Raw genomic sequence first — 12,802 nt, 5'->3', positions numbered from 1 at the left:
CGATGGTTATTGTATCTGTTTATGTAATTTTTTTAAGATGGATATTACTTATGCCTCTTCTATTAAATTCATTTGTCCCTTTCAAAAATAAATTAAATTCATTTGTCATTTATTTTTTGTATTTATGTTTGATGTTTCCTCTTCTTTCACCTAACACTTCAATAATTCAATTCAATAAATTGCTATTGTGTATGGTTGTTGTTGGTTATCAAATACAGACATAGATTTGATATGGTTGCTAGACAGAAAGAAAAAAATGCGTGAATAAGGTGTTTCCTTCCTCCACTGATATTTAAATATAAATGGAAAGCTATTATTAGTTTTAGGGTGTGTTTGGTAAAAAAAAAAAAACTATAAGCTAGCTGAAAGCTAAAAAATTAGCTTATAGCTGATGGTTGATAGCTGATTAAAATTAAAAGTGTTTGGTAAAATTAGCTGTTGAAGTGACTATAAATATAAACTGACATAAAAGGACATGCTTGTTTAATTTTTTTTAATATCATATATATAATTTTATTACTTAACGCATTTATTTTTAAATATTTAAACATATTTCAAATTATTTTCATCTCTAAAATAATAAATGTATTTATGAATTCAATTGAATTTTTTTATTTAACAATTTTTATTTTATTTTTATGAATTTTATTTAACTAAACTTTCTTCACTATTTATTATAAATTTTATATAAAATTATATATTATATGAATTATGAGCAAAGTAAAAAAAAAAAAGTGGACAAGAAAATTTAAAAAGCCATACATGGTAAATATGGTTAGTTTAAGAAGATAGTGGGTAGTTTTTTTTATTATAATAAAATAAAATAAAATTAAGAAAAGGTTAAAATGGGAAGAAAGTATAAAAAGCTACAGGTTATAAGCTAAAAAGATACTTTGATCAGCTTCTTCAAAAACGCTATAAGCTAGTGAGAAAAGCTTTTTACCAAACACATCTCATTTTATCAAAACAAGCTTATAAACTAGTCCAACAAGCTATAAACTAACTTTTTTGTGTTATCAAATACAACCTTAATTCTTACCGGAACTAGGTTTTTATCGAACTAACTAATTCAGAATAGGGTGTTTCCTTTAGTGATTGAAATTGAAACCACAAGACTAATACATCTAATTTGTCTAACCACGGCTGAATTTTTATTTTTTTTTAAACCGTGGCTGAATTCTTGTTACTCTTATTTCATCAAATACATTGAACACATAATCTCATAACTTTTCCTTCAAAAATAAAATTGCAAAACTTTGGATCCCAACCCCATTTCCAAAGAGAAAAATTAGCAAATTAATTAAAAAAATAATAGGAATGAGATATGTTTTAGAAATAAATAAGTAGATATCTTTTATGCATGACAAGCTATTCCTTAGCTTTTGCCAACAAAAAAGAAGAAGTTATTCCTTAGCTTCTTTCTATGTTTGATTTTTCTTCTCATCTTATTTCTAACACATTACTTACTTACTTACTTACTTCTCTATTGTTTTATTTTGGGACTTGCCTAATTTTGTGAAGGAAACAAAATGCATACAAATATTTAGAAAATTTATTTCTTTTTCTTTGTTGACATGGTACAAAGTGTCTTAAAACAAAAAACATATATATACATTCAAAGCAAACTAGTAAAATTTATTGAAGAGGAAGAGGAAGGATTTCAGGAAAGGGAGTGAGAGGGAGGCTATGGTTACATTTTTCGTTTCTTTCTTTGTTGAATGGTTGTGTGGAAAGGTTGAAAGAGACGGTGAGTGGAAGAATGGTATTTTATGCTTAATTTAGGTGAGATTTATAATGTTTCTAGTTTAAAATGAATGAGTGAGTTAGTTAGTGGGTGAAGGGCATGAAACCAATGGAGTCATGATTTCAAGCAACAAAAGTGGCTTGATATAGCTTGTTGAGAAGATTTTCTATATGTTGTGAAGCAGTAGCAAATGGTTTATGCATGAATATTAGCTAGTTAAATTATTATTTTTGGGATGATTTAAAAGATGTCAAGTTGAATGAGATGAATGAGTATGGTTGGTTGCATACTCAATAAGTAAAAACAAGTTTTAAAACACAACAAGTTTGGTATTGGATTCTCTAACTACTCTACTCATGCTTTGTTTTTAGTGATCAATGCTTAGTCTCTGAAACTGAAAAATAAACGACAAATTTTAAAACATTTTTATAAAATTAATTGATCAAACAAGTTTTTTTATCTTTAATTTTTTAAAACTTAAATATTCTTGTTTTGAAAAGAATGTCAAATATGCTAATACCACATGAATTCCACACGTAAATGGGAGATTTTAAATTCAAAACTAACAAACAACTGATGTCCGATCTACCTTTCAAGAAAACTAATATTCAATGTAATAATTTTGACATTTGTTACTTGAGTTAGAAGTTACAAATAAACTAATGTATATTTAAGTCTTTGTGAATGCTTTGGAAAAAACAACATTCTTTTTTTTTTCATTGATGTGCATTGTAGTATATGCAATTTTTCGGTGGCGATTTAAAATGAAAGATAGACTTGTTTACGAAATTATAGGGTAAAGTTTAAATATATCTATCAACTAAATACTAGTATGAGAGGGCACTAGCAACCAAAATTAAGGAAAATTATAAGTTCAATCACAATCTTAAGTTTTCTAAACCAACAAAAAGCATTAAACAAAATGTTGGAGTAAGCCCTAATAATCAATCTAGTATATTGATTGGGTTTGGCTTTGTATCATGATATTGATATAAATATATATTGTGAATATATAAATAATAAGGCATTTCTTTATTGATTTTGTTTTGTTTCAAAATAATAAAGTCCTTAGAATAGTTAGTCCGTTTAATGGAACATTAAGTATAACTTAATTGTGAGACCCCGTTAAACATAAGGAAACTATTCTTAAAGTATTTGTAGTCAAGCTTTATTGAGAAGTGAGATATCATTAAAGCATAGAGACTATTATGTGGGTAGACTGATGATCACATCTCACATATCATGGATAAAGAGTTATCAAGTCTTCACATAGATATAAATATTAGGAGTAATATTTATATTGGATTGATCCGCCATGAGAATACTACATAGTAAAAGTTATGAAAAGTGTCATAAGATATTCTCATAGTGATAGTGGTGTATTCCACCCTTCGACCTGAAACCACTATGTACCCTAGATGTTGGAGTCGAGTGCTTTGTTATCATTCAAATATTGTCTGTAACAGAATGACTATAAAGTTGATTGATGGATACTCCATAAATCATGTTATCACAATCTTTAGTTTTCTAAACCAACAAAAAGCACTAAACAAACACCCTTGCATTATTCATAAAACAATGAAACAAAAAATATACACCTACATTCAATCTCTAAATTTAACCTAACTAAGAGAATCTATGAGGTTAATTGCTTATCTCGCTTCTTAAACTTAAGAGATCATTGTTTATTGAGTAAATTACACTCCCCTCCCTTTAAAGATGCTTGAATTACACTCCCCTCCCCTCTTAAGTTAAAATATACACTCCCCTCTCCTCTTATTCAAAACATATTAGAAAAAATTTCACTCCCCTCCCCTAAGAGAAGCTTGAATTACATCCCCCTCCCCTCTTATGTTAAAATCTACACTTTACTCCCTCAATATTCTTTTTTATTATTTCTAATAATCTAGCAAAAAATAATAATTTAACACACTTAAAAAAAATAGTATTGCGGGTCTATTTTAGTATAATAAAAAATTGAATACATATTTTTCGCTAATTAACATGTAGTTTTAAACCCTATTGTAAAATATGAAACAACCCAAAACAAAATTAAAATATGTGAAAAATTACTAAAATCATTAAAGCATGATTATTTAAAAGTTAATTTTAAATTCTAATTTATAAATTCAATAGCAATATATTTAAATTTAATTATCATTGGCATTTAAACTATAAAGAAATTAATTAATTTTTCTTAAATGGTGATTCAAAATTAATATATATTATAAGAATATTTATTTATGTTCAAATAGATTAAAGTGTAGTGCATATTTAATTATTAAGGGAGGAGTTTGTAATTCAAGCATCTTATAAGAGAGAGGAGTATAAATTTTAACATAAAAAAAAAATATTGAGGGAGTAAAGTGTATATTTTAACTTAAGAGGGAAGGTGAGTGTAATTCAAGCATCTTTGAGGGGAGGAGAATGTAATTTACTCTTGTTTATTTCGTTTTGACATTAGAGACTCATGATGTGGTAACATTGTTGCCTAAAATTATGTAATGTTGCATAACTAGGGAATAAAGAGGGATGATTACTTATCAATAAACAATGAAGAAATATTGAAATAAATATCAAATATGGGGCTACTAAATTTAATATTTTAATTTAAAATAAATGTAAATGTGAATTCTAAAGTGTTAAAGTGTAATGCAATAAAAAAAAAAGTATTAAAGCATGAAATTTGGGATCGTTTAAGAGATTCATTTTAAGAAATCAAATATATTGGAGTATATTAATCAAGTGATGCTAAATTGTGATTGGGCACATCACCCAAAAAAAAAAAATTGATTGGGTACATGGTGATAACTTAAACACGGAGTATGAATTTCAACATTATTAAACACAATCTCATGTGTTCATACTACATGTTAATTTGATGACTTTAGAGAAGCTAAACGATATGTTTTCCTTAGGGACTTTAGTTAGCTTTTCTATTTAGATGTTTGCCTCAATTATTCATACAAAAAAAAAAACTTTAAATTTGATTGTGTAATTTTTTATTTTTTTTAAAGAAATATACTTACGGCATTTCATTAATAATAAGAGATTCAATACAATTGGATATGTTAAAATAAATAACAAGACTAGCTAGAAATGTGGCTTCTCCTGCAAGAACATGATTTGATTGTGTAAAATTGTTGTGTGAATTTTGACTCAAGTCTCACACCAATAAATTTATATGTGTAGAGTAGAGCAAAAGAAAGAAGTAACCAATAATCAAAGTAGCAGCAACAACAATAACAGACCTAAATCTAATCCAATAACCAAGTGTAAAACACAAACTATAAGCAAAAGAGAAAAGAAAGAAAGAAAAAATATGTTCACCCAGTTCAGCCCGACAATGACCTTCGTATGGAAGAGAGATCTCTTCGCTTACTTATCAATGAATTCTTTACAAAGAGATACAAAAGAGCTATAAAAATTTAACTTCAACAAGCTCTCCAAGAACAAACCTTATTTCTACCATTTTTCCGATTCTCTTTCCGTGACCAAGAGACTCGATGATTTCTCACACACAAGATGTTTACAATTGCTTCCCAACCCAAGAATCTCACTCAAAAAACTCTTAGCCTCTTAAGTTCCTTAGAGACTCCCTCCTTTCGTTTCATGAGATTTACCAAACTCTATCAACAAATGGGTCAACAACTACGTTTAGTTCTAAGCAAATCGCGGTACAATTTGCTCGGATCGCGCCACGACTCCAATTCATACACAAACAACTGCACCTAACATGCGAATTTGTGCCATGATTATTTTCCAAATCGTGCCACCACAATTTTTCCGTAACACCAACATTCATTCTTTTTTCAAAAATCGCCAAATCGTACCACGATTTGTCCAGGAACACAAAAATCAAATTTTGAGTCAAAACTCGACAAAAACAGATAAAATGATCATGATAAAAGCATGTAGATCATTCCATATTAGTCCATTTCATATATACGATATCAATCATTCTCTTTATATATAAGATATCAATCATTCTCTTTAAGTAGGAATATTCTCCCTTTTTTAATAATCAACTATAATTATATTAAATTTTACCTTATCTATCCATTGAATTATTTTATTGTAATCAATTCAATCACTACTTATTGGAAAGACCAGATGTAATAAAGGGTGTGGATTGTTTGTTTATATATCATCATAAGCCATGGGCACATGAGAAATCTGTCTTGGTTAATGTACCAAAGCATGTGCTCTCAAAACTTGTAGGATCAGATTTCACATACAAATACAAATCCAGTACAAAAATCACATGTACAACCAAAATATGTCTAGATGTTAGTTCATGAAAAATTAAAAAACACTTCAACAACCATAAAACAGCTGTATAAACAAAAGCACAGCATGCATGCACTCTCAATTCTCTATTTTTCCTATCTTGATAATTAATTTCCTTGTTTTTCATGCCACCACCAATGTGTTGTTAATTTTTATTGACTGCTCAATTATCCTTTCCCTTGCTTTTGTTGCCTGCAGCAATGCAATCAATCACATGCAAAAGTTGCCTCAATTGTTGCAAAAAACAAATGTGGTTGAAAAGAAAAAAGTGCACAATTTGGAAAAGGTTTAGATATTTGTATGAGAAAACAAACCTCTTTTTGCCAATCAGTTAATGCAGTTACAATAGATAATATAATGACATTTAGAACAGATCCTGATAGAGTTCCCATCCACAATCCCTTTGCATTTAATTTTAGATGAAAACCAAATAACAAACCCACAGGAATTCCCACAATATAGTAAGCTCCAAGGTTCACATAAGCCCCCATTTCTTGAAATCCACCTCCTCTAGCAACCCCTGCAGTGCACATTCATTATATTATATATATAAGTAACTATAATCATGTTTTATTTACATACTATGTAAGTGACAAAATGTTTTTAGAATGGAGATATTTGTGGCCGTTGAATCGAGATTAGACGTTCCAAAATATACATTAAAATCTAGATCGTCTGATCTCGATTCAATAGTCATTGACGTCCGTAAAAGCGTGAATGTGTTGATAACATAAAACTGACCTGAAAGAGCTCCAATTAGACTATCAGCACTAACAGAAACACAAAGAAGAGGAACCATATCGGCAATGTAATTCACAACTTGTTCATCATTGCTATAAGCATATCCTAAAATATTTCTAAAACAAAGGAAGAAAGTGCTGACAATAATTGCCTCAGCAATTCCAATAATTACAACCACTCTAACAGCTCCCTTAGCTGTCTTTGGATTTCCTGCTCCTAATTCATTTGAAACACGAGTACTGCGAAAAACAAACAAACATCATGGCATGGGAGAGATCAAAAACAGAAGATCTTGCAATATCATATGATATTATTATTGTTATGATTGTGTCACATATGTATGGACTAAACCAAACCTTGCAGAAGCTCCAATTGCGTATGGAATAAAGAAGTGTAATGACGTAGTGTTCAAGCTGCAAGAGTTAATTTAGATTACGTTAGAAAGAAGATCGCATTGCAACACAGAGTACTAAAATCACAAAAGATTTAGCATATGATTAAAGATTTTCAGTTTCGTGAACTAAATTCGCAATACAGTTGAAAAATTTCGATCACATTAGTCAATGCCACATAATATATAGTAGGGTACTATGAACTTAATATATGAAATGAACAAAATTTCAAAATAATTATTATGTTTGAAAATTCTTGATCACATCAATCCCTGCAAAACATTTTAATAACTAACTTGATGAATCCAAAAGAGCTAATATGATCGAAGATTTTCAACTTAAAAGATCAAATTGACTGCAATCTACAATTTTATAAACTAAATGCATAGTTCACCTTTTGGACAATGCATTACAAATTGAAACTGAAATGAAATCGATTAGACTCACCAGACAGAAAGAACCGAGGTTTCAAGTTGAGGATTAGGTAAAAGCCCGGCAATTAAAATAAGAATCTCAAAGGACCACCATTCAAAACTACACAATATTGTATGAAAATTGAAATTAGTAGAAGAAAACTAAAATGAAATGAAGCAGCATTGTTTTATAATGAGATATTATAATTTACCAAAACATGAGTCCAGAAGGAATAGCATATTTGCAGAACTCTGGTAGGTTATGTAAAGCATGAGTAGAAAACACAATCTTGGTTTTTTCACATGATGGAGAGTACTTAATATAAACCCAAAGCCAAATCACATTCAACCAATAAGAAATTCCGATAGCTAAAGCAGCTCCAATGTGTCCTAATCCCAACTTAAAAACCAGAATCCAACAAATAGGAATGTGCAAAAATAGAGCAGATACTGAGCTAAAAACCATTGGAAAGATCATTCCCTGAGTCTGGAAATAGCGAATCAACGCTTGAAGAAGTGCATAGCCAAATAGAGCGGGAATGAGGTATATGCAGTACTCGCGAGCTACATGAGACATTCCAGGGTCTTGACTAAAAAACATTAGTATTTTATCTGTGAATATCCACACAAGAGATATTGGAAAACAAACTACAGTTAGAGTTAATATTGCACAGCAAGTGTAGTTTCCAAGTTTTCCATACTCTTCTGCACCAAAGGTTTGTCCACATAGTGTTTCCAATGCACCAGCCATTCCCAACTGCAATGCAAACATGAAACACATACTAAGGATAACCATTATATTTATACTATGAAGCATTGATATAGATGACACAGACACCAGACACGACATTGATACTAAAACATCATCGGTCACAATTTGAAAAAAAATATTTAGACGAGGAAAAAGGACTATGTCAAGTGACATTATGATTTATGACTATGTGAAATGTGGACCCTGAAAAAAATAAAAAAGAGTGCAGTATAGAAAAGGGACACTATGGTGTTTGAATGGTGGAGATAATCCATTCCAAATACAGAAAATTTAGGATTCTCCAAAATGAAAATCCCTATTTCAACTCATTATGTAGGATCTTGTCACACAACAGGACATCATCAATTCATCATCAATGAGAGAATAAGTGTTGTCAACCATACCCAACTACTCTATAGTCTTCACCATTAATACACAACCCTCATAATTTTCTTAGAGAATTAAGTACTACTTGACAAAACATAAATCCAAATTAGTCTCTATAATACAATGATTTATGGACTAATTTATCCCGAATATGAAAATGTCATAGATTAATTTGTGTTTTATTTATTGTTAGAGACTGAATTAAATTGTATCTTCACTCATTAATCAAATAGATAGTTTGTTAGGATTGCATACTTTTATATGAACTGATTGGCTATAAAATCAATTAAATAATGGCCCATTATATAACTTTCACATGAGATCCTGTTTATTACTGTTACAAAAATACTCCTATTTAATCCAAACAAAAAACAGAAGAAGAAAAATAGTCTTGCTTGAAACAAATAAAAACAAAATACAAAGCTTAGAGATGCATATATACTAGTTGTATTCATTGATAGTTGAATCCAAGAAAAGGAAAGAAAGAGTTAAGAAGAACATACAAGGACACTAAAGCCAGTAACTTCAGCAAAAGACATGGCAATGGAAACACCAGAGAATGAAACAAGTATACCAAGATGTCCAACCATCATAAGAGAAACCACTTGAAGAAGATATTGTGAAACAGTTACAGCTACCATTGGAGCTGCAACGAAACTCACTTTCTTCAACTCTTGAACAAATGTACTCTCAATCTCATGATCACTCTTTCTTATCAATGGTGTTGTCACCTCCTTACTCATCTCTCTAGAGTTGTTTTTCATTAAATGTGATCACTATGAATATGATATCAGAGATTTATATATAGGAGTGAAAGAGTTGTTTCTTTCTTCTTCTACCTATATGGAAAGTAAGTGTGGTTAATGTTAATATTTATGGTCAAAAACCAAGTTGCATATTAATAATAAATTTAAAATTGTGCTTCTGCACACAGAATGAGGATGACAGAATTGAAGAGTGTGTTGTTTGTTAGTTAGTTGTAATATTCAATTAATCACGTACCATTAAATCATTGTTGTCGACATCAATGATATTTTGTACACTTCATATTTTTCAATATTCAATCAACTTTTTGTTTTTTCTTCATCTCTTTTTCTATCATATCATCGACTAAATACATGTTTGATTTCTTATTTACACCTAGAGACTCACATTTGCTTAAATTTTGTAGTTGTACTTTTTCATGTGTTCGAAGAAGTTCAGATAAGATCCAAACAAACTACTTTAAAATTTTGATTTCTTACTCTCTCAAGATGTATACACCTCGAGACAGTTTCCTTAAATAATTGGTCTCAATTATAGAATTATATTTAATTTGTGTACATATTTTATAGTAAGTAAGACCCACGTGGTGCATCATAAGATTGCATGAGGTGGATATCTAAATATAGTAATAATTAAATAATGTGCAAATGGAAAGGCTGATATTGCTTTGACCCGGGTTAGTACTCAGTCAACATCAGACAAATGTCGAAAATGTTCACCGCATGCATCATAAAGTTGTCTTTTATAGTACTTCCTCGTCTCACAATATTAGTCGTCTAAGGTTTGAGCACGATTATTAAAAAAATATTAATTGTATTGATTTCAATAGTAAAATTAGTAGTATTTACTAAAACATCATTATTAATTATAGTTAGTGGAGTAGTTAAGTTGGATGAAATTCAATAAATAAGGGTATAATAGTGAAAAATAATAATAAATGTTGCATTGTATTGTAAAGTGACAATTATTTTGAGGAAAAGAAAAAATGTTAAAGAGACAATAATTGTGAGAGAGAGGGAGTACTTTTTAATTAAATAAGTATAACTAGAGTTTGAATATTTTATACTACCTTCGTCTCTTATTATAGGACCTTTAAAAAAAACACGGGTTTTAAGAAATTTTATTATTGTATTAAATTTGTTGATAAATGATATTTTTTTCATGTTTGCCCTTCTAATCATTGAAATCACAATTCATTATTTTCCTATATAAATTACTCACTACTACTTAAATAATGCACCAAATTAAAACCATGGCACAAAAATTGAAACGTGAATATAGAAAAAACTTTCTTTTTTTTCCACAATAATTTGAAATCACTCTTTTTCTTTCTTCCCAAAATTTAAATTTTGAAGGCTCCAAACTTAAAATTTTAGGAATTACTTATTTGCAAATTTCTGACGCCATATTTTTAAGCACAAGGAGCATGAAACAAGAGTATATATATACTTATAGAAAACTAACATATTCTTCATGAAATATTATAGGAAGTCATGAACCACCTAACATAGATTTAAACATCCATTTTAATCCTTGTGATCACAATGATAACATAAATCAGTTGTCAGACCTCAACTTGCCTACTAATGTTGAAGACACTTCACTATCAAGAGATGATTCTAATTTTGAATTAGAGCATGAATATCATTATAATGGCAGTTTGAAAGAATGGTGCATGAATGAGAGTTTCTACTCTTTTGTTTTTCCACATAAACTTGTTGTTGTTCTTTTATCAAAGGAAAAAAGAATTTATTGCTTTTCAAAAAAAATATATAGAGTAAATAAGGGTAATTTTGTAAAGAAATAATTAATACACTTGAAAATATCAAAAAGATTTTATAAAAAGAGACAAATATTTTTTCTAAAAGGGTCTTATAATAATAAGGGACGGAGGTAGTACTACCTCCGGTCCTTAATATAAAAAGAAAAACCAAAAAACATCAAAACCAATACACTCATTAATTAGTGTAACTTTTTGAATATGTTTACAAATATACCCTTATAAAAAATTTTGAAGCGTTAAATACATCGACTAATATTAAAAAGACAAACATTAAATAAGGGGTATAAAAGTCTTTTAAGCAATAACTACATCTTAAAAATTGTGATATTTTCTTATAAATAGGACCAACAAATTTTTTGAAAATTTTCTTATATTTAGGACCGAAAGGAGTATAATAGAGTAAATAATCAATCGTCCCCGCAAGCATAGCTGAATTGGAAGGGACATGCATTATTATATGTGAGGGTCGGGATTCGAATTCCAAACACCCCACTTATTAATCTTGAAAAAGATGAATTCTAATCACCAAACTACTTAAAAAAAAGAGTAAATAATCAATATGTTCATGGATGAAAGAGGATGAAAATTAGTTCTGTATAAATTTAAATATAGAATCAAAAGTTGGAATATTATACTGTAGTAAGAATATGCTAAACTGGTTTAAAAAGGATAAGGATAAGATTTCAATTCAATCAATAACTAATACGATTTCTTATCTCAATGAAATTGGTCATACCAAGTGCAGTGGTGGAGTTTAGTAAATTTGAATCAAGGTCAAAGCAATTGAGCTTCATACCTATACCTAACAGGAACAATAAATCGTAGTTTACTTATTTTTATTTTTAGAAGGTACTTTAAAATTTAATCTAATCATTTTCAAAAGTTTGGCATGTTAGACTTAGGGGCCGTTTAGATTAACTTAATTTTGGATATATGATAGAAGCATATCATGATAGCATCCTAATTGGTCAATTGATTTTGAACTGTGGGTGTAGATCCACTCTCACAACTACATATCAATTCAAATCAAATAATAACAAGGCTTATCTGTTTAGTAGAAAGAAAGGGTTGTTTCTTTCTTCTTCCTTTTTCCCCATAAAAAGGTGTGGTTTTTTGCTATTGTGGTCAATACCCTACAAAAATCCGAGACTCTTTTATTAATTAAAATTTATACATAAATTTTTTCTAACAGGATTTATCCATCTTATCTTATTTAACTTATTTTTTTGAAGTTGCATCTTATTAAACTTTGACTTCACACTATTTAATTTAAGAGAAATGTTAACTTATACCCTTAGTGCATAAGTTAATAAGACAAATGTAAAAAGTTATTTTCAAAATTTGTGCATTCAATATCTTAAAAGTTACAAAAATTATATACTTTCAATATAAATTTTTTTTTTTTTTTAAGTTCCTTAACTTAAGCACAAGTTAACATAACCCTTAATTTAATTACTCCTGTCATTATTTATTAAAATCATGACATCCATAATATTCAAGAGTGTGTTTTTAGTGGTATAGCTAAACCAATCACAT

At 29.1% G+C, this 12,802-nt stretch overlaps 1 protein-coding gene across 1 annotated transcript; it reads right to left on the bottom strand.

Moving 5' to 3' along the window:
- Positions 1-5,860: 5,860 nt before the first annotated feature.
- On the bottom strand, positions 5,861-9,579 carry LOC25495095 (protein DETOXIFICATION 9). Its single transcript, XM_013595260.3, has 7 exons — positions 9,222-9,579; positions 7,793-8,337; positions 7,615-7,701; positions 7,132-7,188; positions 6,776-7,014; positions 6,349-6,554; positions 5,861-6,226 (listed from the first exon to the last, which is right to left on the bottom strand). Exons 1-7 carry the CDS (start codon positions 9,480-9,482, stop codon positions 6,158-6,160), a joined length of 1,464 nt encoding a protein of 487 aa, XP_013450714.2. The 5' UTR covers positions 9,483-9,579; the 3' UTR covers positions 5,861-6,157.
- Between the last annotated feature and the right edge of the window lie 3,223 nt (positions 9,580-12,802).

This window comes from Medicago truncatula, chromosome 6 (assembly GCF_003473485.1).
Source record: "Medicago truncatula cultivar Jemalong A17 chromosome 6, MtrunA17r5.0-ANR, whole genome shotgun sequence".
Classification (NCBI taxonomy): Eukaryota; Viridiplantae; Streptophyta; class Magnoliopsida; order Fabales; family Fabaceae; genus Medicago; species Medicago truncatula.
This window is presented reverse-complemented; position numbering and strand designations above follow the sequence as displayed.

Bases quoted from the DNA above. Each gene is read 5' to 3' on its own strand.
- LOC25495095 (XM_013595260.3), bottom strand. From the start codon at position 9,482: ATGAAAAACAACTCTAGAGAGATGAGTAAGGAGGTGACAACACCATTG. The intron at 8,338-9,221 runs GTATGTTCTTCT...TTTGCATTGCAG, and splicing joins TTACTGGCTTTAGTGTCCTT to TTGGGAATGGCTGGTGCATT. The intron at 6,227-6,348 runs GTTTGTTTTCTC...GCATTGCTGCAG, and splicing joins TAACTGATTGGCAAAAAGAG to GCAACAAAAGCAAGGGAAAG.